General features: G+C 39.2%; 1 protein-coding gene and 1 non-coding gene across 3 annotated transcripts in view; both read left to right on the plus strand.

Moving 5' to 3' along the window:
• RHOBTB3 (Rho related BTB domain containing 3) overlaps nt 1-23,549 on the plus strand; it is a 54,392-nt gene that overhangs the window by 25,484 nt on the left and 5,359 nt on the right. For both annotated transcript variants that reach the window (XM_045498630.1, XM_045498640.1), the window contains exons 7-11: nt 3,752-3,864; nt 6,870-6,990; nt 11,408-11,581; nt 14,970-15,136; nt 20,597-20,693. In XM_045498630.1, the coding sequence (XP_045354586.1) occupies nt 3,752-3,864; nt 6,870-6,990; nt 11,408-11,581; nt 14,970-15,136; nt 20,597-20,693 (672 nt within the window). The remainder of the gene's footprint in view (nt 1-3,751; nt 3,865-6,869; nt 6,991-11,407; nt 11,582-14,969; nt 15,137-20,596; nt 20,694-23,549) is intronic.
• Nucleotides 16,705-16,851, plus strand: LOC123582039. Its single transcript, XR_006704162.1, has one exon. It is a non-coding gene; the product is annotated as a small nucleolar RNA SNORA62/SNORA6 family (small nucleolar RNA).

The following is a 23,549-nucleotide window of genomic DNA, read 5'->3' on the forward strand; positions in this document are numbered from 1 at the left end:
TCTTGCTGCTGTTGTTGAGCATTTTTAAAAAAATTTTTTTTAACGTTTATTTATTTTTGAGACAGAGAGAGACAGAGCATGAACAGGGGAGGGTCAGAGAGAGGGAGACACAGGATCCGAAACAGGCTCCAGGCTCAGAGCTGTCAGCACAGAGCCCGATGCGGGGCTCGAACTCACAGACTGCGAAATCATGACCTGAGCCGAAGTCGGCCGCTCAACCGACTGAGCCACCCAGGCGCCCCTGTTGTTGAGCATTTTAAAACTTTGGAACCGATCACAAGTTTTAAGACCCAGTTAGGCAATGGTTGCCTCACAGAAGCCCTGGCCTACCCGCTAGTTCTGTTGGGTGGACAGTGAAGACAGCAGCCGTTTGTACATGTGTCTGTTGGGTTGCTAACGCAGAGGCAGAACTCCGTGACACAGACAGCTCAGGAATATATGCCCTGAGTAAACAAGGACTGAAAAACCGTATTAAATCTATCTCCTGCTTCTTTTGTTTTTAAGAAACAAAATTACAAAGAATGTCTTTTCTCTAAATGACACACTTCTTTTTAATCTTTAGGAATTTGAAATTTTGTGTGTGTTGTGTCACCACGGACATTTGGGTCCTCTATTTAGGAGGGATCTGTTTAATAGTCTGGTTAACAGAAGGCTCCGGTTTATTCTAATCAAATTTTTAAATAAATAGACACAGTAAAAGTATGTGTTTTGCAGATGTTAATTTTCTGTTGGATAACAGCTAACTCTGGATAAGTACTGAAAGACTAATACTCAAAGAGAAGGAGCGAGGCCAGCGGTTTCTAGGTCTTCATCGACCCAGAATCCTGTATTGGCATACAGTTCTGACATTCTTACAATACTTGATAGTCTTTATGCTTGCAAAGTCCTGACTCACGCAGTTTCAGATGGTTAGGAATTGAAATATATGTAAGGACCTCAAGAATTTTGCTTTGAGCTCTTCGTACCACAGATGGCCCTTAGAATTTCACATCACTTACTGAAGTGCTGCCAGAGAAAATGAACGTGTGGAAACAAGCTTTCATCTTCAGCTTGCCTGGTATCCTAGCTCTTGGAATTCTTCCGTGGTATGCTCTTTTCTGCACTGCCTAAAAACACAGCTTGTATGCACGAGTATATCATGCTCTCTAAGAACCTAAGTCAATCAGTGCTCTGAGAGGTCAACTAAATAGAAAATCTCAGTCAGTTATGCAAGATGAATAGTTTCTAGATCTCTGCTGTACAATATCATGGCTATTGTTAACAATACTGTACACTTAAAATTCTGTCAAAAGGATAGATAACATTAAGTGTTTTCACCACAATTAAAAAAAAGCAAAGAAAACTCCCGGTATAAGGATTATTGCTTTATTTGAACAAAAACGTGTCAAAAATGACTTGGTTAGCATTTCTAATTGTAAGAACAGCCCAATCTTTAGAGGGCCCTGTGAACTATTACTTTCATTTTTAGTTATTGGATCCTTCTGTGTCTATTCTTAGACAAATGAGTGGCCTATAGAGATTTACCTACTAATAACCCCATATATTTAGACTTATTCTTGCCTTCTCTCAGATAATATTCTGGATGGAGACACTGTGTAGGTATTCATTAGTTAATACAGTTTATTTTTAAGAGATGATATGTGTGTTCTCCTTTAGCATGAACGAGTGTAGGCAGTAAAACTTACCCACTGTTTCTGCATACCACCGATCCTGGGTTTTAGTAATGAATGAAATGTTTAAAGGAAGAGATAGTGATGGCCCGTGCTCAGTGCACCTTAAAATCACCTGGGGCGCTTTTAAAATATCTGGGCCCCAGCCCCAGAAATTCTAATTTAATTGGTCTGGGAATGAGACTTCCTCAGTGATATTTTATGAAAGATCTCCAGGTAAATGTAATACACAGCTATAGTTGAGAATCACTGACATAGAGTAAATCATTCTGAAGTGGGGTCCATTGGCTTCTCGGAGGTTCTTCTTCTTCTAACATTTTAAGGTGGATTGTAATTTTTATGTGTGCGTGGGAAATTTTCTAGAGAGATAGTCCAAAGAATTTATCAGATTTTGAAAGAGTATGTGACCTTAAATTTAAAAATCCTTAGTGCAGAAAAATTAAAACAAAAAAACATGGGCTTTTCTAGACAGCACACCTTTGGGAATCTGAGGAGGAAGGGGAGCTGACAGTGAAGTCAGAAAAAGAGCATGAAAGGTAGGAAGAAGCAGTGATGAGCTGGAGCTGGCTGGCACCAGCTCGTGAGAGCCGATTATGTTTATTCCCAGCTCCGTGCTCTGTGATTCCATGTTGGTGGCTTGAGTGTGGCCATGGTAGGAGTCTTTACACCACAGAGGTAGCAGAAGGCCCTGATCAGGGCTCTCCTTCCCCCTTCCCCTCTCTTCAGGATACACTGTAGTAATGCTGAAGGTCAGGTGAGGAGAAGTTTAAAGATACTCAAGAGTGCCAAGTGCCAGAGAGGTCGACTGCAGTGACGCCTGGGAGCCACCGGACTACCAATTGACTCTTCAGAGCAGCTTGGATCTGGTTGTTCAGGCTGGCTGCAATTGCCCAATTTCACTGCTTCAATAAATGTCTATCATGTGCTCTCCCCATCCCTAATGTCTATGAAGGCATCTGGCGAAGTTCTGGATACATAAAGGGAAACATCAGAAGAAATAGATTGAGAACTGATAGAAAAGCATTTTGAGTTACTTAGAGGTGAAATGAGTTGCTTAAAGTCACACCAGTAATGGCAGAGAGAGAACCAGAGCCTGAGTCTCCCAACTATGCTCGCCCTCACTACACCTGGGTGAACTATATTTTAAGGAGTTAGGACTTTCTGTAAGTCAGGGATAGATGGGAGTAATCTCTTCAGGTATCATCATCAGAATCATACTTTTAGAAACTTATTGGCAGTGAGTATTGGGATCAATTTAATGTGGACAAAGCCACGGAGGAGTAGGTAGGCTGGATAGGAGGCTGCTATAAGCCAAGCAAGAGGGTGCTTAGAGAAAGATGAACTTTCGCTGACCATCACACAGGAGTTTTGTAACATACAGAGGAAAGGGGCTAACAGTGTGAGACAGATGTGAAATGAGCCTAGGGAGAGATAGCTTGGAAAGTGGGTTGGGATGAGGACAAGGGGAGGAGGGACCAAGTGCAGTGATTTTGCTCCATTGCCATGGTCATATAGCTCATCAGGTCATTATTTACCTCCCTTCTTTGGGTTGGTTCTGTAGAGTTGGCTATAGAACATCCTTATCTGACCCTGACAATGTGTGAGACCTTTTGAATGCATTCTGTTCCTAGTGCTTATTCTTCTACCTGATGGTAGTCACTGCTGTCCATGATTAGTATGATTTAATTCAATCTTGGAAAAAAACAAACACATCTGCTTTCTTACTTAGAGCAAGTGAATAATTTGAGTGTAGAAAGGACTACTTGTGATGGCAAATGATATTCTGGCCATTACTGTCATTTTTAGCTGACTGTCTATTACAAAGAGGTGGCAGCTGTTTAGGGAGGAAGACTTCAGGTTTGGAGAAATACTTTAGGGGAAGGCAAACTGATTTTTTTTTTTTTTCTTTTAATGTGAGAACTGTTTAAATGTATTAGTGTAATTACAAGGATATGTATTTGGCAAAGAAAAATTAAAAGAAAATACTAAATAAAGAAGGAATATTGATATCTAATAAGAGATTTACTTTCTGTACTTCCTGTTTTTACCTAAAAATCCATCATATATTAATTTGTTTATAGGTGCTTTTCAGTGGGAAGAATTGGAAGAAGATATCAGGAAGAAACTGAAAGATTCTGGGGATGTTTCAAATGTAATCGAGAAAGTTAAATGCATTTTGAAAACACCAGGAAAGGTAAAATTACTTTATTGCAAATCAGTTTACCTTGATGTTCTCTGAATTTTAACAGATATACTATGATAATGTAATATTGAGTCATTAGAAGAGTCAATAACATATAAATATGTTTTTCTTGAATCTGTTTTTGCCATTAAATATTTTAAACACAAACTTGTATTATTTCTCACTATCTCGGATTTTAATTCATATAAGAATTAGAATATGTGTGAGTCATGTCTTTAAAATGTTGACTTGTGAATTCCATCCTCTGAAACATTTCCCTAGAGCTCCAGGAGTATGCAATCTATGTCAAGAATGAAGTGCTGTTGAAATTGTCCGGTTACGGTTAAGCTTGTTAAAGGGAATGCTTTCTCACTTCTCAGAATTTAAGTCCAGATAGTTTTCTGGAGCAAGGCTGTTTCTTTGTGTGCCCTTTTCAAGAGTCCTAAGAAACCTCTTTGATCAGGTGGACAGTTAGGGATTTGTTTCTCATCTTGTACAGGTTTAAAATTATAAGTTAAGTCAAAGGTTGTAAAATGTAGACTTTGTAACAAGTCATAAACATGTGCATGTTAAAACTCCAGTCACTTAGACTGTAAAGAGTCTGAAGGGCTTCAAAAATAAATTTATTTTAAGACAACTACATTATACAGTTTAGCCAGTGTATTCTTATTTCAGATTCTGTGATAAACAAATTGGCTACAGTAGATAAAAAGGTAAGTATGTGCAATGCCTAGCAGAATATAGACATGTAAATGTAAGAAATGTAAGAAATGTTAAATGGAAGAAATGTAAGAAAATATAAGAAAAAATGTAAGAAAAAATATTATTCCTTTAATTTTTTTTATACAGATGACTGTCAATTCTATAACCTAAGTTAATGATGTTTTAAGTTAATATTTTATTTTTTAAGTTAAGATTTTAAAACTGTACTAGCTTTTAATGAAGATTCCTGGCTTATTGAGTTGGGGAAAAAAATTTGTAAATGAAGTAACATGGAATTAAGGAGCAAGACTTTTCTTGTTTCAATAACACACTGAAGCTGGTATACAGAAGCTGTCCAATTCTACAAGGGTATGGCAGAGTGGTAGCTCTTGCAGTCTAATCCAACTAACGCTTTTGTAGAAATGTGCGCATAAAGCTATATTCTGTTTTTCAAAAGTTCTCTAGATTACTTGTTTATAGACTAGTGAAAATGTATAATACGTTTATCAGTGTTCTGTCCAAACAACTATCCTTCAATGTTTTTTTCTTCAAATTCAAGGCATTGATCACACAGGAATCTGTTTATAAGATTATCTATCTATCTACCTATCTATCTATCTGTTATCTATCTCCATCCATCCATATATAATATACATCTACATATTATTTATGATATATAGACTTATAATCTTTATATGAATGGTTAGGACAGAAGTGTTGCCTTTTGTTCTAAACCCAAGCCTTTCCGTGGGTATGATTCTGAACACAGTCATTGCTTTGAGTACTGAGGTAAAAAAAAAAAAAAAAAAAAAAAATTGTTGGGGAAGAGGAGGCTGGGGGCTATGGGATTCCATGATATTGAACTAAATTTCCTCCTTTGCACAGGAGGAGAGAGGAGTTCTGTGCTTTCTTCTTGTGCTTTCCCAGGGTCAGGGTCTCTCTCATTAACTGAGTACAACACAGAAATATATTCCTGAATTAGGAATCAGGAAATGTACATTTAAATTGTGAGTTGGCCATAAATTATCCCTGGCTTTAAGCATGTCTCCTCAGGACTTTCTTACAATGAGGGATAAATTATGATTTCTAAAGCCCTTGCTAGTTACCAAATTCTTTGATGCTCTCTGACTTGCTCTGCTTTGTGTGTGGCTCTCCCTGAATCCTCTCCACCAATTCCTTAGATATGTATTAAGGTATGTTGTATGTAGAATCCGAGAATAGACTTTATAAGACTAGGATTTGTATGATCCTGTTTTGCTTCTCTGCCTTGCTAGTGGAAATCATTCTGGAGTGTGTTTTCTTTCTCCTTGTGAGTAAGGATAATATTTTTGTTTTCCTCTTACCAAAGATTTTAACTTCCCACCATAGTGGATTAATCCAGAATGGAGACTAGGTATCATTTATTCTTATTGTTCCAGTTGTATGCTTGGTTATTTCTTAGGGATAAAGCTTTCTGTATTCCCTAGATAGCCAACCAGAGGTTCTGAGATTCAGCAAGGAAAATGGGTGGAGGGTGAGGGGAGAGGGGCTGGCTCTCGAATTCTGGGGTTGGAACAAAGAAATGTCTGAAAGATTACAGAAAGGATAAACCAATCGCTAAATCCTAGGTGGAGGCTAGAGACGGGTTGGAGACTGCTAAGTCACACGACCACTATTATTGGAGGCACCATCTAGAGCAAGCAGATGTGAGAGTGCAGATAGGTGTAGTCATGGAAGAGGTTCTCTGGAACTCTGGATAGGAGATCCAGGCAACCTTTTATAGATTCCAGGAGTCCCAGCTGCGGGTAGAAAGACACTTAGGATTATAAGATTATACATTAAGATGGAGATTAACCTATTCATTACTCTCAGGTATTTTAATGTTGATCCTAGTAGGACATGATTTGATGGGGGAAATGTGTATTCTTTTAAATTACAAACAAATTTTTGTGTATGTACCTTCTTAAAGTGAACAAACACACAGGTTGTATGTAAACATATTTTACTAGGCATTCATAGGAGGTTGGACTGTTGTCTGTTTCCCAGGTAACAGAGGCCTGCATGGATTTGGGACCCCACGTGTCTCAGCCAGCGAAGTGAGTTTTCATTTAGCCGGTTCACTCACTGCTAAGAATACTGCACAGGGCTTATTCTCATGTAGCACATGCCGTACTTGAGGGCAAGTTCCCCTGACAGCTATGATCAGAGATGCCGTAGACTAGGTAATCCTTATTTCTTCAGACATTTCAGTACAGTTTTCCAGATTCTCTAACCAACCTATATATATTACCAAAGCATATTGTACATTTCCTTTTTTTTTTTGTCTTTCTTTATAGATAAATTGTCTAAGGAATTGCAAAACTTATCAAGCCAGAAAACCTCTGTGGTTTTATAACACTTCCCTGAAGTTTTTCCTTAATAAACCAATGCTTGCTGATGTTGTGTTTGAAATACAAGGTATGGTTAATTTTTTTGCAAAGTTCATTACTTATTTTTATTCCTTATTTTCTTAACTCTCTATTTCAGCTTTGAATATTTTAGATGAAGAAATGACTATTCTGTAATGCAGATATAGATTAGTACTGTTTGAATTGCAGCAGAATCTAGGGAAGTGAAAGAAAATTATATTTTCCTACTTTTTTTTACCCTTAACATATGCTTCATTAACTTTTAGGGACCAGTGTGCAATGGAATGAATTGTAATATCACCTCATTGTGTATTTTTGTCTGTGTATTTCTTTAAGATGCTACTTCTTGAGTCACCTGAAACCAGCCGCCTTTACATTGTATTACCTGTAACTGGTTCGGTTCTTTTTATTTGAGCAAAAGGAACTAACTGTGCATTGAGGGTCATGCCCGGCTTACATTAGGCATTGGTAGATATTGCTACACTTATTCATCACAGTACTCTGAGAATTATCACCAGAGCAACTGAGAGTTGCTTTTTATCTCTGTAGGAAAGTAATGCTGCCTAATTTTAATAACGGTAAGCTGTTTTAATGCCCATTATTGATTATTCGCTTGGATGATTTTGCCACTTGAGTAGATTAAAAGCATAATCATAAAAATGAAGAGTCAGGTACCTTTCACTGTGCAAGAAGGCTAGGGGTTGTTTCCAGATGTATTAAATAGAACTTCAGGTGGGCTATTACTAAAAGCAAGATATGATGCTAATTTTATGATAGAAATGGATGGCAGCTAATAGTCACTTGCCTTTTAAAATTTTCCCCCAGAAAGATTCATTTTAACTTTGGCCACTGGCCAAGACAGAATTGGAAACTTTCCCAAGTGCCTTCAGATAAGCTACAGTCAGTGCTGTTTGAAATGTGAGATGAGACATTGAGAATGGGACAATAAGAGTGACCTTGAAATACATAAAGAATGATTTGGAGGGGGAGGAAGCTAACAAGAGACCGCATTTGCTTATAATTTGCCTAGGAAGCCTTCACACCAAACATCATGTTAATGTAACCCACCAAAAAGATGTTCGAAGGGAATATGCAACATATGAAAACATATGTTAAGAGAAAAGAAATAAGCAATGATGTGGAGAATTCTTTCTCCTTATAGTCTCTTGCTTTTCTCTCACAATTCTACCTCCTAACCCTTTTGTGGGCACCTGCCCATGGCCCCTACCTATGTGGAGGCTGGGTGCGGGAGGGCCCGCTGTGAGCTGTGCTGATGCTCAGCTCCTGGGCTGTCCTTTGTCTCTCATCAGCTCAAAAACGAAGGCCTCCCAAGGAGTCAGGAGCTGAGACAAGCAGGCATGAGTGGAAGCAGGGTCTAGCAACAGCTTCTCTGCCATCTGGCCACCTGTGGGAGGAGAGGCAAGCTTAGCTTCTGAAGAGTTTGAGGAGGGGAGCTCTAGCGTGCAGAAGGGAGCAGTGTTGTCCCCTCTGGAGGAAGGCTGAACCTGAGGTCTGCAACTCGAGCTTTAGCCTTGGCTCTGCATTCCCACAAGAGTGTGTTCTTAGGGCAGTCACTTAACGTGGCTTGCATCATTAAGTCTTTTCGTTTCCAGAGTGATGAAGGTAAACCATAAGGTTCTAAAAGGTCATTTTTAGTGTTAAGCTTGTGGAGGGGGTAGTGGTCAGGACTAGAAAGACCCGGTTGGGATCTTGCATGGGTGCATATTTGCCATATTGGTGTGGCTGCTTTACTTTATATCTGGTCTCTTGTTTCCTTGCCTATAACATGGGGATACTCATTTCTACCTGGTAGAGCAGTCATGAGGATTGAGATGGTGCATTATTATAAAGGTATATTTAAAGGCCTGATGGTACATACTCTAAATCTCTCTTGTCCTAGGCAAGTTTCCTGTTTTCATAGTAAAACAAAAACATTCTAAAAATTTGATTTTTGAAACCTGGAAAGTAATGTGAAGAAGGTATGACAAATGTAGGATTTTATTTTAATAAATAATAAAAACAAAGATCTTTGATAATCTGTGTTATTAGAAAACTTGGGATTTTAAATTTTATTTCGGTCTTAAACATTCTTTCTTAAAAAAAAGTTTTGGGGATCCTGGGTGGTTCAGTTGATTGAGTGTCCTACTTTGGCTCAGGTCATGATCTCACGGTTCATGAGTTTGAGCCCCGAGTCCATCTCTGTGCTGACAGCTCAGAGCCTGGAGCCTTCTTCAGATTCTGTGTCTCCCTCTCTCTCTGCCCCTCCCCTACTCGTGCTCAAAATAAATAAACATTAAAAAAAATTTTTTTAAGTCTAAAACTAACAGAAATTAAATACTACAAAAGGAAAGTTACTTTAGGCCTTGATATTTTCAAAGAACATGTTTATCTTTTAACTAGAAAATTGATGCTTTTTTTCTCCTTTATCTTACTGCTGGTTGGTATAAAAGCCCTGGATTGTGTTCATTCAGCATATTTTATACAGTGTTTCTATATTTATATAGTTTATATACTATGTTGAAAAATGTGACTCTACTGAGGTATAGTGTTACAGTTTCACAATAGAACAATTTATAATAGGGAACAGTAGTTTGAAAAGGTGAGAAACAGAAGTTGTGGTTTTCTTAACTGGAGATATAACGGTTTTCCAAACCAAATTCCGAGCTTGAAATGGGCTGAAAATGCTTTAATGAGTGTTTTGTTGCTAGTTTTGTAACTCTGTTGGAATTATATTATCAATGGAAAATTTCTGTTAAAATTACAAGGTTACTTATCAAATTCTTTCCCCATCTCCTGTCCACTTGGCATTTTTGGTCAATCTTAAATCCCTCCTCTCAACCCAAATAACAGGCTATAAAATTAAGCAATGCTTCTCATTTTCCTTCTCTTTTTCTTCAATAGTTCACTACTTAATATTTTTAAACCTTAGAATTACAAGTCCAATTGTATTACCTGTTTGAATTCTTTGTCAATTGCTGTGTACAGAGCTCTCCAGCATGCTTAATCGTGGAAACCACCCATCAGTGGACACAGGCCGCCTAATGGCAAAAGGGCAGGGAAGGGAAGGAGCAAAGAGGGGATGATGCCTGCTAGCAGGTGATGATGGCCCGGTCGCAATGCTCACTATTATGTAGCCTCTTCTCCCTGCTCCCATGGGAGGTGCATTTGTGCAAATCATAGCTCTAAGCACTGAGCTCAGAATTGGCAATGGTGGGCATTGTTTGTGAATCGTACTGACTTTGGAGAAAGTCAGTGGACTTAGGTGGAACTCTTCCCTTCTTTTCTGAACCTGAAGGTGTTTTGCTTGGACCTGAAGAGGCTGAGTAATCCAATCATTATAAATATTTTAGAGAAGAATATATGCTCCTGAGAGGTAGGAGACTTTAAGGATGTATAGGTGAAGACTCTTGGGCAGAGTGGAGTGGTTTGGCTCATACTTTTTGGGAGTCTTTGTCATTCACACCGGCTGTGGTGTCTTGCACCAAACTAAAAGCTTGACTGCCCGAAAGCAGGGTAGTTTTGTCTTCCTCACCTTTGTATCTTTAATACTTAACACGGTGATTGGCTCATGGTGGCTGCTCAGAAATGGTGTGTGAAGCTAATCTAGACTGAACTGAAGGCTGCTGTGGATTCGTGGTCTTCTAAGGTGGTGGGAGTGGTGACAAGTGCTTCTCCACCCACGTGCCATCTGGTGCTGCCTTGGTGTGGTGGCACAGTAGCTGCAGACCTTAGCAGGCTTTCACTAGAGAGCCAGTGTAGTCTCCTGAGCTTCAGTGAAGGGTATGGGCTGAGGGGCCTTTAAAAGTTAAAGGAGCTCCAGTTCTCCCAGAAGCAGCACTGTTCCCCGAGGAGGTGGTACCCTGGAGAGACACCTGGGGACTAGGTCATTCCCATCCCAAGTCTTTCAGAAGGTCTGAAATGCTCCCCTTGACTCCATAAAAGATCCCCTCGCCATCCTTGTTGTAACACATGGACTGCTTAAGCCGAGGGATAGTTCACTTTCTACAGTTTCTTGTTTCTGATAAGGGGAAGCCTGGCCAGGACCTGCTCTTTGAGTGTGTCCAAGACGGGCAATGGCAGTGTTTTCTTGGGAGGCACATGGGTAAGAATGGGTGATGGTATTTCAAGCCAATTGCAAAGGATACATGTTTCATTATAAAAATAGGAAGCAAAATATTTCATGTCAGTGTTTCTGTCTTCAGAAAATATGAACTTAGTAGCAAATAATTGCCAGTCTTAATTTCCTGTTTCTAATTGTTGGTTTCAAAGTCATTTTTGAACTCGTTGTTTTTCAAATAAAAACTAAAACATTTCTGGTTAATGCTGGTCATCTCCCCAAAATTTGCTTTCTGGCATCAGCTTAGCTGTGCTTAATGCAATACCACTGTCATCAAAAGGACAATTGCTAGACTAAGAATTCTGCAAGTTTATGTAACTTAACTTTGTTTCCCTTTTGAACCTTGCAGGTACAACAGTGCCAGCCCACAGGGCCATCCTGGTGGCCCGTTGTGAAGTGATGGCAGCTATGTTTAATGGGAATTACATGGAAGCAAAGAGTGTTCTGATTCCAGTTTATGGAGTTTCCAAAGAGACTTTCTTGTCATTCTTAGAATATCTATACACAGACTCCTGTTGCCCAGGTGAGCAGTATAAATATTGAGTAATATCTCTTAATTCTTTATTTCCTTGTCACTCATTTTGATAAATTGCATTCTGTGAAATTTGTTTTTGTGTAAGACTTATCAGAGTTGACATCATGGCATGTGCTAATCAGGTGGAGGTGGTGTTGGGATAACAGTGAGTTTTCAGTCAGCTCAGGTGGAGGAGCAGTGGTTGGATACCTCTTTCAGGCTTTCAAACTCAGGCATAAGTCCCAGCCAGCACCAATAGTGTGGTGATTCTGTGGGCACCCTAGAAATGGAGGTGTCTGATGGTCCCCAGTGACCACTCTAATTCTATAGATTGGGACAGAGAGCTCCTTGGAGGACTATCCTTCCATAAAGAGAAGAGGGTTAGGTAGTTGCTTTTATGGCTCTAACTTCTGATTGAGGCACTTTCAAGGACTTTGGATATTCTGAGACCCCCCCACCCCCTTAGTTATCTGTGGCCCAGAGAATGTGGGGTTTTTTTTTAAGGCCTTCTTCTGACTTTTAAAGTCATAGTCTCCTTAAGCTAACTTGTCCAAAAACTTTATCTAAGATGTTTAGGATGCCTAGTGGACTATAGGATTTATTTCCCTACTCACTGACTTAAGACTATATTTGTCTAAGAACTAATCATCTTTGGCAGCTGCAGGTTGGAACAGATCTTGTAGGTTTTTTCCAGCTGCAGTGGTGGTGGGGTGGGGAAGCAGAGGGGAGGGGGTCCTTGGAGAAATTGCAAAATCCTTTCAAAAGGCCTAGAGCCTTGGGATGCAGGAAGCCCCTTTAATTAGTCTTCGTCCTCTGGCCACCAGATGGCTCCCACCACAAACAGGACCAGAGTAAATCTCTGGTGGTTTGCTTCATTCAGGAGCCCGTGACCTTGATAACAGAACCTGGCCTAGCGAAGATAAAAAGAAAACACACATTTCAGACCATCCCTCTCTTCAGATTTATTGCTTTCATTTTTAGATTTGGGAAGATTTCCCAGTGTGTTATTAAAATCTCTTAAGTTTTAAACAAGTCATGAGCCCTCTAGTGAAAGGTTTAGAAGATAAAAAAAAGAAAATTCCTTTTTTAAAAAGAAAAAAAATTTTTTAATGTTTGTTTATTTTTTAGAGAAAACAAGTGGAGGAGGGGCAGAGAGAGAGAGAGAGAGAGAGAGAGAGAGAGAGAGAGAGGGAGACACAGAATCTGAAGCAGACTCCAGGCTCTGAGCTGTCAGCCCAGAACCCGACACGGGACTCCAGCTCACAATCGTTGAGACTATGACCTGAGCCGAAGTCCAATGTTCACCCGACTGAGCCACCCAGGCGCCCTAGAAAATTCCTTTTTTTAACTGAATTAATTCTGGTCTTGCAGCGAGCTGTACAGTACTTTGGAGCCAGTTATAGTTGCTACTGTCAGTGTTAAAGACTGGCTTATCATTTTTGCTTGATAAAAAGGAAAGATCAATTCTCATCAGAATGTGTGTTATTGTTTATTTCATTATTTTAGTACTGGCAAATTTGTATATTAAATAAAAACTTGGACCCACATTTAAAATAAGAAAAGTTCGTTTTGGGGCGCCTGGGTGGCTCAGTCGGTTAAGTGGCTGACTTCGGCTCAGGTCATGATCTCGCGGTCCGTGAGTTCGAGCCCCGCGTCGGGCTCTGTGCTGACCGCCCAGAGCCAGGAGCCTGTTTCAGATTCTGTGTCTCCCTCTCTCTCTGACCCTCCCCCGTTCATGCTCTGTCTCTCTCTGTCTCAAAAATAAATAAACGTTAAAAATAAATACATACATAAATAAATAAATAAATAAATAAAAAGAAAAGTTCGTTTCTCAATCATCCTCCCACTAGAGTAATTGAAGCTTCAAATTTTAGGTTTTCTCTTACTGATTACAAAAATGCTCAGAGAAGTGCGAATAACTATAGGACAAAGCACTTTAAAAGTCGGTAAAAGGTGTGGGGAGAAAGTGAGTCAAAATGAATAGTCAAAACGTAGATCAGATACTAAAATGTTTGCATTGGGAAAGAAAGGTAATCTAAGTTAAGTATTGATCATACACAGTGTTCTTGTTTCCTAGCTACAAAACAATGTGAGGAATTTAAGGAGGGATTAGAAAGAGAATTACCTGAAAAATCACTTAGAAGGAAGAGTTTAAAAAACAATAATAATAACAAGAGGCGCCTAGGTGGCTCAGTTGGCTAAGTGCTGACTTCAGCTAGGGTCATGGTCTCATGGTTTGTTTCCTGAGTTCAAGCCCCATGTCGGGCTCTGTGCTGACAGCTCAGGGCCTGGAGCCTGCTTTGGATTCTGTTTCCCTTTCTCTCTCTGCCTCTCCCCTGCTTGTACTCTGTCTCTGTCTCTCTCTCAAAAATAAAAAAAAACAACATTAAAAAAAATTTTTTAATAATTGAAAAAAATAGCATAACCTGAGTGATTTCCAGGGGCTAAGGGAAGGGGGAAATGGGGAGTTATTGCTTAATGGGTGCGGAGTTTTGGTTTGGGAAGAAAAAGGTTCTAGAGAAGGATGATGATGATAGTTAGATAACAATGTGGATATACTTCAATGCCACTGAGCCGTACACTTTAAAATGGTTAATGATAAATTTTATGATATGTTTGTTTTACCACAATATAAACAAACAAACCTGGGAGTAAAGGCAAGAGAGGAAAAATTTGCAAGGATTTAGTTTAGCTAGCAGAAGGAATTACACAGTAGCCTGAGAATTGGTTATTAAGGTCAATTGTAGATTCCCCTTCTCTGAAGAATTAAAAAAAAGCAAACAAAAACAAAAAACGAAAAAAACAATGGGGGCTCCTGGATGGCTCATTCGGTTAAGCTTCTAACTCTTGATTTCAGCTCAGATCATGATCTCACAGTTCTTGAGATAGAGCCCTGTGGGGGCTCTGCGCTGACAGTGTGAAGCCTGTTTGGGATTCTCTCTCTCCCTCTCTGTCTGCCCTTCTCCTGACTGTGCTCTCTCTCAAAATAAATAAATAAACTTAAAACAAACAAAAAAACATCGAAAAGATTCACTCTGGAGTGTAAAGGCTTAAATTATTATTATTTTTTTTTAAAACGGCCTAATAGGGGTGCCTGGCTGACTCAGTGGGTGGAGAGTGGGACTCTTGATATCAGTGTTGTGAGTTCAAGCCGTGTTGGGCGTAGAGATTACTTAAAAACAAAATCTTAAAATTAAAAAAATAAATAAAATGGCATAATAGTGTATAATGCAGACTCACTCCCTCAAAGCTTTTCTGTGCATTCTATTGTGCATTGGATGATACGGTCAGCATTTTTTGTTGTTGGCGGTGGTTTGCCTGTTGTTGTTATTTTGTTTCAGGTCATAAAAGAAATGGCTTTATTGTCCATTTTCTCTTATTTCCCTTCCCACATCAGCTGGCATTTTTCAGGCTATGTGTCTTCTGATCTGTGCTGAGATGTATCAGGTGTCCAGACTGCAGCACATCTGTGAGCTGTTCATCATCACACAGCTGCAGAGCATGCCAAGCAGGGAACTGGCGTCCATGAACCTGGATATAGTTGACCTGCTCAAGAAAGCCAAGGTAATTGGCCCTATGCATCTGGTTGTTGGTTTAAAAAAAAAATCTTCTAAAAATTATACTTAAAAAATGTTTCTGGGGCGCCTGGGTGGCGCAGTCGGTTAAGCGTCCGACTTCAGCCAGGTCACGATCTCGCGGTCCGGGAGTTCGAGCCCCGCGTCAGGCTCTGGGCTGATGGCTCAGAGCCTGGAGCCTGTTTCCGATTCTGTGTCTCCCTCTCTCTCTGCCCCTCCCCCATTCATGCTCTGTCTCTCTCTGTCCCAAAAATAAATAAACGTTGAAAAAAAAAAAATGTTTCTGCTTATGGAGAGATTTATTAGTGTTTGTCTTAGTCTGGAAGTTTGGTGAAATGAATTTCTGTGGCTAGACAATTTTGAAGCATACGATTTTTGCACAGTCCTTTTCTAAGGAGGTCGAATTTGCTGATAGGAAATGTTTCAACTGAATGGCAGCCTCTATTAGAGTCATTTAAATATGTTGCTTTACTATGCCATATAGGCATTATAGGAAATGGAATTTACATTGCATTTCCCCCAATCACATCTTAGGGTTCATGAAAGACAAATGATAGAATTGGTCTGTACACACTGATAGAGATGGTTAGGCTAAACTCATTTATTTGTTCATTCATCCATCCTTCCACTTCATGGACATGTTTTGAAGTTCCCAGTTGTTTGTAGGAAGTATTGGTTTACTTCATTAATCTTTGCAAACGCCTTTTGTTGATCTGGCTCGTGGTACCATGAATATATTCAGTAAAAATGTGTCAGTTGACAGTCACTCCAGCACACTGTACTTTCTGGCTTCTTCTAAGCTTAGAGCCATTTTGTTTTTAAGGACTGTATTCCTACACATTCTAGGGAACAGAGTTTACATAGTTAAGCTAATTGTGAATAACTGCAGGTACAAAGATCCTACAATATGATCTATAAATAAACTCAGATCTATAAATAAACTCAGTCTGCCTTTTTGAAATCTCCTTCTGGAGCTTGGAGATACTGTTACAGTCAGAAATCTGCTGTTTCCTCATTGCAACTCTTTTATTCCTAGGAGTAAGAAATGTATCCAGACATGTCAACCTACCCTTGGTTATTCTACCATTCTATCCCCTGTCTTACGAGATTTTTAGGGCTTACAGCAGTCATGGAATATAATGGTATATATTGAACTTACAGTGAGCTGAACCTTCTGGTCTCTTTTACAGGAATATATTTGATCCATCTTTGGAGACTATCAGGACTTTGTAAAATATTATCTGGCATATAACATATTGGCTATCCCTATCAGTTTTGATATCCAAAATTAGAAAAATATAATCACTTTGCTTTCAGGTTGCTAAAATGGAGCCACATAATGGGGCCAAGGACAGACTCTGACAGCTAAACACTTGCCTCCAGGTTGGGATGAATTCATTTAAGCAACATGTATATTTCTGGGTATAGATGGAATTCATTTAAAGCATCTTACTGTCTCCTTAATGATTTTGGGGTTCATTTCTTTCATAATCGAATCTCAACATTGTATGTAGTTAATTTTAAAAATAAAAACGAATTTACAAAACCGAGTAACCTTTTGCACATGGTTGGAGCTTGGGGCCGAGGCTGTTGGCTGGCCGATGAATGCACAAGTGCAGTATGCTGCTTGAGGGCAAGTCTTGCCAACACCGCAAGGGTCTCTAGCCCAGTGAGTAGACTTTGGTAGTAATTCCTGTTGCAAGTAAAAGAGAACAAAACAAAAAGAAAAGAAAAAAATCCCACAACACCGAGTAACTTTGATCTTTGTAATAATCTTTACACTGAGTGTGGGATAAATAGCTACCCTCTAGATTTAGTTTAAAAATTCTCTTTTGTCCTTTTTAGTATTTTCACAACCTCAGTTCATTTCTGGTGTGTCATTTTCATACTATTCTAAGAAGTCTGTGAGACAAAAAACATGCTCATGAGCTTCTCTTTCCTTATCTTGTAGTATCCTGTTAGTTCAAAGAACTTCTTGTATGCTTGCATGGATTTTTTTGGTGCCTCCGTCCCCCAAACACACACAAACACACGCACACATGCACATATGTATATGTTTCCTCACCAGTGTCATTGATGATTGTTTTGTCAGACATTTTTTCCCTGACTGTGTGGTTTTGATTATGTAATTATCTTTACTTATTTCTCTTCAGTTTTAAAAGTGTAAGATACCAGAGGTGCCTGAGTGGCTCAGTCGGTTAAGCGTCTGACTTCAGCTCAGGCCATGATCTCTCAGTTTGTGGGTTCGAGCCCCTCATCAGGCGCTGAGCTGACTGCCCAGAGTCTGGAGCCTGATTTGGATTCTGTGTCTCCTTCTCTCTGCCCTTCCCCAACTCACACTGTCTCTCTGTCTCTCAAAAATGAATAAACATTAAAAGAATGAAAATAAAAATAAAAGTGTAAGATACCAACGCCTTTGGAATTTTATTCTTTGTTTCTGAAGACTATTCTATTTTCTAGGATTAAGTCTCCATTTACCAGTCTTCCTTTATTCTTGTCTATTCTATTCTGGTCCCCTACTTGGCAATTTACAAATCCAAGGTAATAGGATAATTTTCTTGCTCAGTTGTCTTTGAAGTTCCTAGTTTGAGGCTTTAGTTCACCAACCAGTTCATACTGTTGGTCAAAATTTAGTTAAACTTTGCTTCATTGTTTCTCTAATAGAAGGGGAAACTGTCTTTTAGCAGAATTAGACTTTGAGTAGCTTTCTGAATAAGCAAGGTTTCCGATCACTCTGTTATCCTCTCTGCTAGTTTTGTAGTGTTTATCAGGAAAGCGTCCTTCATACCTTCCATGTGGTGGAGCAGTTTGGTGTTCTGTTACTTGGCCTTCTCTAACCTTTCTGGGTCCATTACCATGATTCTACCTTCAGATTAGTATCTGTCCATCAAGTTGGACTCCAAAATACAAAAGAAGTTTCTTTCCCTAAATCAGATTAATTTCTCTGAATTGAAGTAAAGATCTCCTTAGCCCTACTCCCTTTTAAATCCTATCTAGGCAAACATTGGTGATTCCTGTGAAGTCCTGTTAACTCTCATCTTAAAGTTTTAAACTCCTTATCTTACTTACGATCCATGCATTAATATTTGTCTGCTTTAGGCCACCAGTTTGGTTTCTGGCCTTTTCCTGGTGAGTTTCTGGGTGTTTTCTCCACCATTATTATTCTTCACAGAACTATTAAATGCTATAGCATTTGATTTATAGTATTTTTATTCTGTTATTTATTGCAGTTTAAACCTAGCACATACTTTTCCAGAAAAGTAGTTCTTACAGTGAAATGCATTCTGTCTCTGGCTAAAAGCCTACAATTGTGACATCTTAAATCTTGGTCAAAAATAAAATTCTGCATTATAACCATGTTTTTATAGCCAGCTATTCATTTCAGTGATCTTCGTTCTATTTAAAGTCACAGCCCTTAGGTCATTTTCTGAACTTTTATTTGTGGATTATCTTCTTTGGGTTAATCATCTGATAGTCTGCTGGCTTCTGTTAAAATAGCTGCACATTCTTATTCTATCTCCTTGAGATCACTCACATTTGCTAAAAGATAAGGTGAATAAAAATTGTTAAAATGTGACGTGGTCATAGCTGAATTAAAGTGTCTTGCACAAAGTGTCAGAATTTGTGATTTTGTATAATGAAAATCAGAGGGACCTGACCTGTGGGTTTACATGTGAAAATATTCCCACGTTATAACTTTTTAGAAGAGCAATACTGGAGTTTCCTCCTTAAGATTTGAGATTATAAATTTTTCTTCAATTTCTCATTACTTATTGCTTATATTTTTGAGCTTCCCTTTTTTTTTTAATTTTTTTAATGTTTTTTATTTTATTTTTGAGAAAGAGAGAGACAGAGCATGAACAGGGGAGGGTTAGAGAGAGAGGGAGATACAGAATCTGCAGGCTCCAGGCTCTGAGCTGTCAGCACAGAGCCCGACGCGGGGCTCGAACTCACAGACGGTGAGATCATGACCTGAGCCGAAGTCGGAAATTCAACCGACTGAGCCACCCAGGCGCCCCTGAGCTTCCCTTTTAAGAGCTATATTTAGCATAAAGGTGGGAACAACCTAAATCCCCATCAATAGATGAGTGAATAAATAAAATGTGGCATGGACATACGGTGGAATGTTTCTCAGCTTTAAAAAGGTATGAAATTTTAATCCATGCTGCAACATAGATGAACCTTGAGGATGTTATTCTAAGTAAAATAAACAGAGAAAGCATAACTACTGTCTAATTCAGTGTTTATGAGGTACCTAGAATAGTCAAATTCATAGAAAATAGAGTAGTGGTTACCAGGGACTAGGGGCAGATGTAAAAGGGGAGTTACTGGGGCGCCTGGGTGGCGCAGTCGGTTAAGCGTCCGACTTCAGCCAGGTCACGATCTCGCGGTCCGTGAGTTCGAGCCCCGCGTCAGGCTCTGGGCTGATGGCTCAGAGCCTGGAGCCTGTTTCCGATTCTGTGTCTCCCTCTCTCTCTGCCCCTCCCCCGTTCATGCTCTGTCTCTCTCTGTCCCAAAAATAAATAAACGTTGAAAAAAAAAAAAATTTTAAAAAAAGGGGAGTTACTATTTACTGAGTGCAGAGTTTCAGTTTGGGATGGTAAAAACATTCGGAAATAGATAGTGGTGACGGTTGCAGAGTAATATGAATACACTTAATGCCTCTGGTATCCTTAAAGAAAGTTAAAATGGTAAATTTTATGTTACGTATATTTTGCTGCAGTAATAACAAACAGAACTATACTCCTGTATCGAAGCTGTCTGCCAGCAAGTTACTGTAATCTGAATTGAGTGGTTAGATGGATCTCACTGGACTGGCACAAAGGTGGTGATGTCATAGCTGTGTTGCTCCGAGTTTTCCTTCCATTAGCTGTTGAAACTCAGAGTGAGAAATATGCTGGAAATCCTGCTCACTGTTACAGTATATCCTAGTTTGAAGCAACTGTTCAGATAGAACCTTCTCAGAGACATATGTACACGTTGAAACTAATATTTTAGGTTGATGACATTTCCTTCAAAAACTATTTTTTGGTTCGCTCCTCAGGTGCACGTATTCATATTTGGCCAAGTGTGTACCTTTGCTAACCAGAATCTTATCTCTGCAACCCAGACAGAAGCGCAATTGGTGAAGGCCGTGACCTTAGATTAAAAGCTTAAACCAAATCCTCAGGAACCTCAGCCAGTCTTGTTAACTCCTGGTGCAGGTGCCCCTGCTTCAGACGTTTAGCCGCTCCAGCAACTGGAGCTTGTTGATCATTTGATTTGGTGTCTTCACTGCTATAATTTTATGATTACACGTTGGCAATTCCCCCCCTTTCCTTTCTGCTCTCAGAGTAGGCGGAAACATGGACACAGTGAGCTCACAGTGGGGTTCTCGTCGCAGACTGCGCTCCCCGCCTGGTGTCTGTGCATGGTCCCTGCATGGTTTCACACTCCATTTCTCTTGCAGTTTCACCACTCCGAGTGCCTCTCAACCTGGCTGCTCCATTTCATCGCCACGAACTACCTCATCTTCAGCCAAAAGCCTGAGTTTCAGGATCTTTCAGGTAGGTTGCTAATTACTGTTTTGAAAAGAAAACTGTTTTTGTTCTTAGATTTGAGACATAACTTGTAGGAATTGTAGCTGTTAAAAAACAAAAAGTTAAAAAAAAAAGTCAGCATCATATAGTCCTCTAAATATGCGGTGCAGGGGCTCCTGGGTGGCTCAGTTGGTTAAGCATCTGACTCTTGATCTCAGCTCAGGTCTTGATCACAGGGCAGTGGGTTCAAGCCACATGTTGGGCTCTGCACTGGGTGTAAGCCTATTTAGAAAAAAAAAAAACAAAAAACAAAAACACAGTGTGGTAATTGAAGACTCTCTAACTTAGAATCAGCTGGCTATATAAGTAGCTTGACCTGTGTTACACAAGAAGTTTTCTAATGATTGTTTTATAGCTCCATCCATTTTTAAATGCACCTTTTTTTCCTGAAGTAGAGAGATAAGGTGACCTCAGGTGGTATTTGGTTGTGATAAATGAGATCTTGGTTTTAATCACCTAAGTCAGAAGGAAAATTTAAATAGTACAGATTTCAAAAATTTTTCTTATGAAAGAATTGAAACTATCATTTACTGTTTATATCAGTTCTTTTGTTCTGATATCTATATTTAAGTATATCTATATAGGAATCCATTATATTACTTGAGAATAACAGGCTTTTTGTTGATAAATGTTGCAAAACTTACTGAACAGAGAGTATACATAATGTGATCTGTAAGATAAATTATAAACTTTAAAACCAATCAGTGTGAGTTTCTGAGTACTGCATAAGAAAAAACAAAATGAGAACAGAACAGTCATCAGAGTAGACAGTTTAGATCCAATGGTTTGCTCGTGTTACCTAGAATAGGCTCAAGGAATAATCAAGTTAAAAGGCAAAGGAAATTAAAGATCACCTAGTTAAGTAGTTTCAAACTCTAAACAGGGGCGTGTCCTTGGAGATGCCTGAAGGTTTTCTGCGGTGGGGGCAGAGAGCTGGAAGTAGCTGAGGGAAGAGGGAAGGAAGAAGAGAAGGCTGGAATTTGTACTTCTTGGATGCCCCTGCTTTTATATCTTAGAGTTTTCCATAAAGTTTTACTTGTAAAAGATAATTTGCTGCTAACAGGTTTGAAAATCTCTGGTTTCTTTCAGCTTCTTGCACAGTATAGGAAACTAGGAAACACATAGTCTATTTTTGGCAGCTGTATTCAGTTAGGTGACAAACACTGTATACCTATTGGGAGCCTTCTTACATATAATTTATTAGTGCAGTGGGGCAACATAATAAATTAAAGCAGAATATAGAGATTTACTAACCATATACTTTGTGCAAAAAAGAAACAAACCCCTTCCATTCATAAAGATAAAGTCTGCTTCTTGCTATTAGTGGGGACATTCTTATACAGTTATTCTTTAAGAAGTTCTTTCAAAATGAAACGAGTGAACATTGTGATTTTAGAACCACCTTCATTATTCTGCCTTAGGTCCCCTTCATTTGTAAAAAAAAAAAAAAAAAAAAAAAAGAATAAGATTATTTTCCACTTACTATCTTGTATAGAAGTATGCCACACAAGGGAGAACTATTAACAACCTTAGGAGAAAGGTGCTCTATAAATCTGTTGGGTTATAAATTTTTATTTTATTTTATCACTTATACAATTGACTGTGAAGTATGTTATGACTGCCTGGCAGAGTGAGAAGCAGGACTCCAGGGTGTGCTTTAAGAAGGCAGGTGAGAAGATGAGGCAATGTCAGTGACTGTCTTATGTTCCTTGGATGGGAGTTAAGGTATCACGAATGTTCTGATTCACTGGTACCTGTTTATGTTTAGGACCTGCTGTGGTGTGTCATTGTAGGCAGTGAAAAAAGCCCCTGGTGGATAAGGGAGAATTTGCTAATCTAACTTAGTAGTCACAAACTGGAAATCTGTGGGTTGAATGTAGTTGAATATAGTCTGCCAAGTGTCTTATTTGGACCACGCGGTATTACTTTTTTTTAGTGGTCATCATGTAAAAATTGTAACAGTTTCCATTTCTGTCTTCTTTTGAAAAGTTGGAAGACCTGGTTACTCTCAGCCACTCTTCCCACATGGCAGCAACCTGGAACTGAGCAAGTAGCTGCCCTTTTAAAGGACCGTGTCCCCTCCAGAGTATCCTAGTCACCTCTCCTCCTCCCTGTTGCCTTATACTGGACGTACTTCACAGTGTCACTTGAAGTTGGAAGGGTTCTTGTCACCATCAATTTACAGCTCCCTTAAATAATTTCCCATTTTCGGTTTCAGATTTTATCAAATTATTATTGGAATTATGTGAACTGTTTTCTCTCGACTAAAAATTCTTCTTTGAGTGTGTTTAGAAATTGAAAGGTGAGGGGCGCCTGGGTGGCTCAGTTGGTTGAGCATCCAACTCTGGCTGAGGTTATGATCTCGCGGTTCATGAGTTCGAGCCCTGTGTCGGCATTGGGCTATGTGCTGACAGCTCAGAGCCTGGACCCTGCTTCAGATTCTGTGTGTGTGTGTGTGTGTTTGTGTGCGTGCGTGTGTTTCTCTCTCTGCCCCTCCCCCACTCAACACTCTCTCTCTCCTTCAAAAGTAAATAAACATTAAAAAAAAAGAAATTGAAAGGTGAGAATAGACAAGATGTCATGTTAATGCTGGCATTGATGCAACAGAACTTAGTTAAATAGCTTTTAAATGTTAGATACATTTTATATGCTGGACTGTTTTGAAAACAAATAGCACTACACAGGAATATGAGTTACCCTTGGCATTTATGGATTCATTATTCCCACAGTTTAATTTGGCCCAATATTGTGTTACACATTATATACTGCGAAGTTTTTTTTTTGTCTTGTTTTGGTTTTTGTTGGCTGCCAGAGCTCACCTGT

This window comes from Leopardus geoffroyi, chromosome A1 (assembly GCF_018350155.1).
Source record: "Leopardus geoffroyi isolate Oge1 chromosome A1, O.geoffroyi_Oge1_pat1.0, whole genome shotgun sequence".
NCBI lineage: Eukaryota > Metazoa > Chordata > Mammalia > Carnivora > Felidae > Leopardus > Leopardus geoffroyi.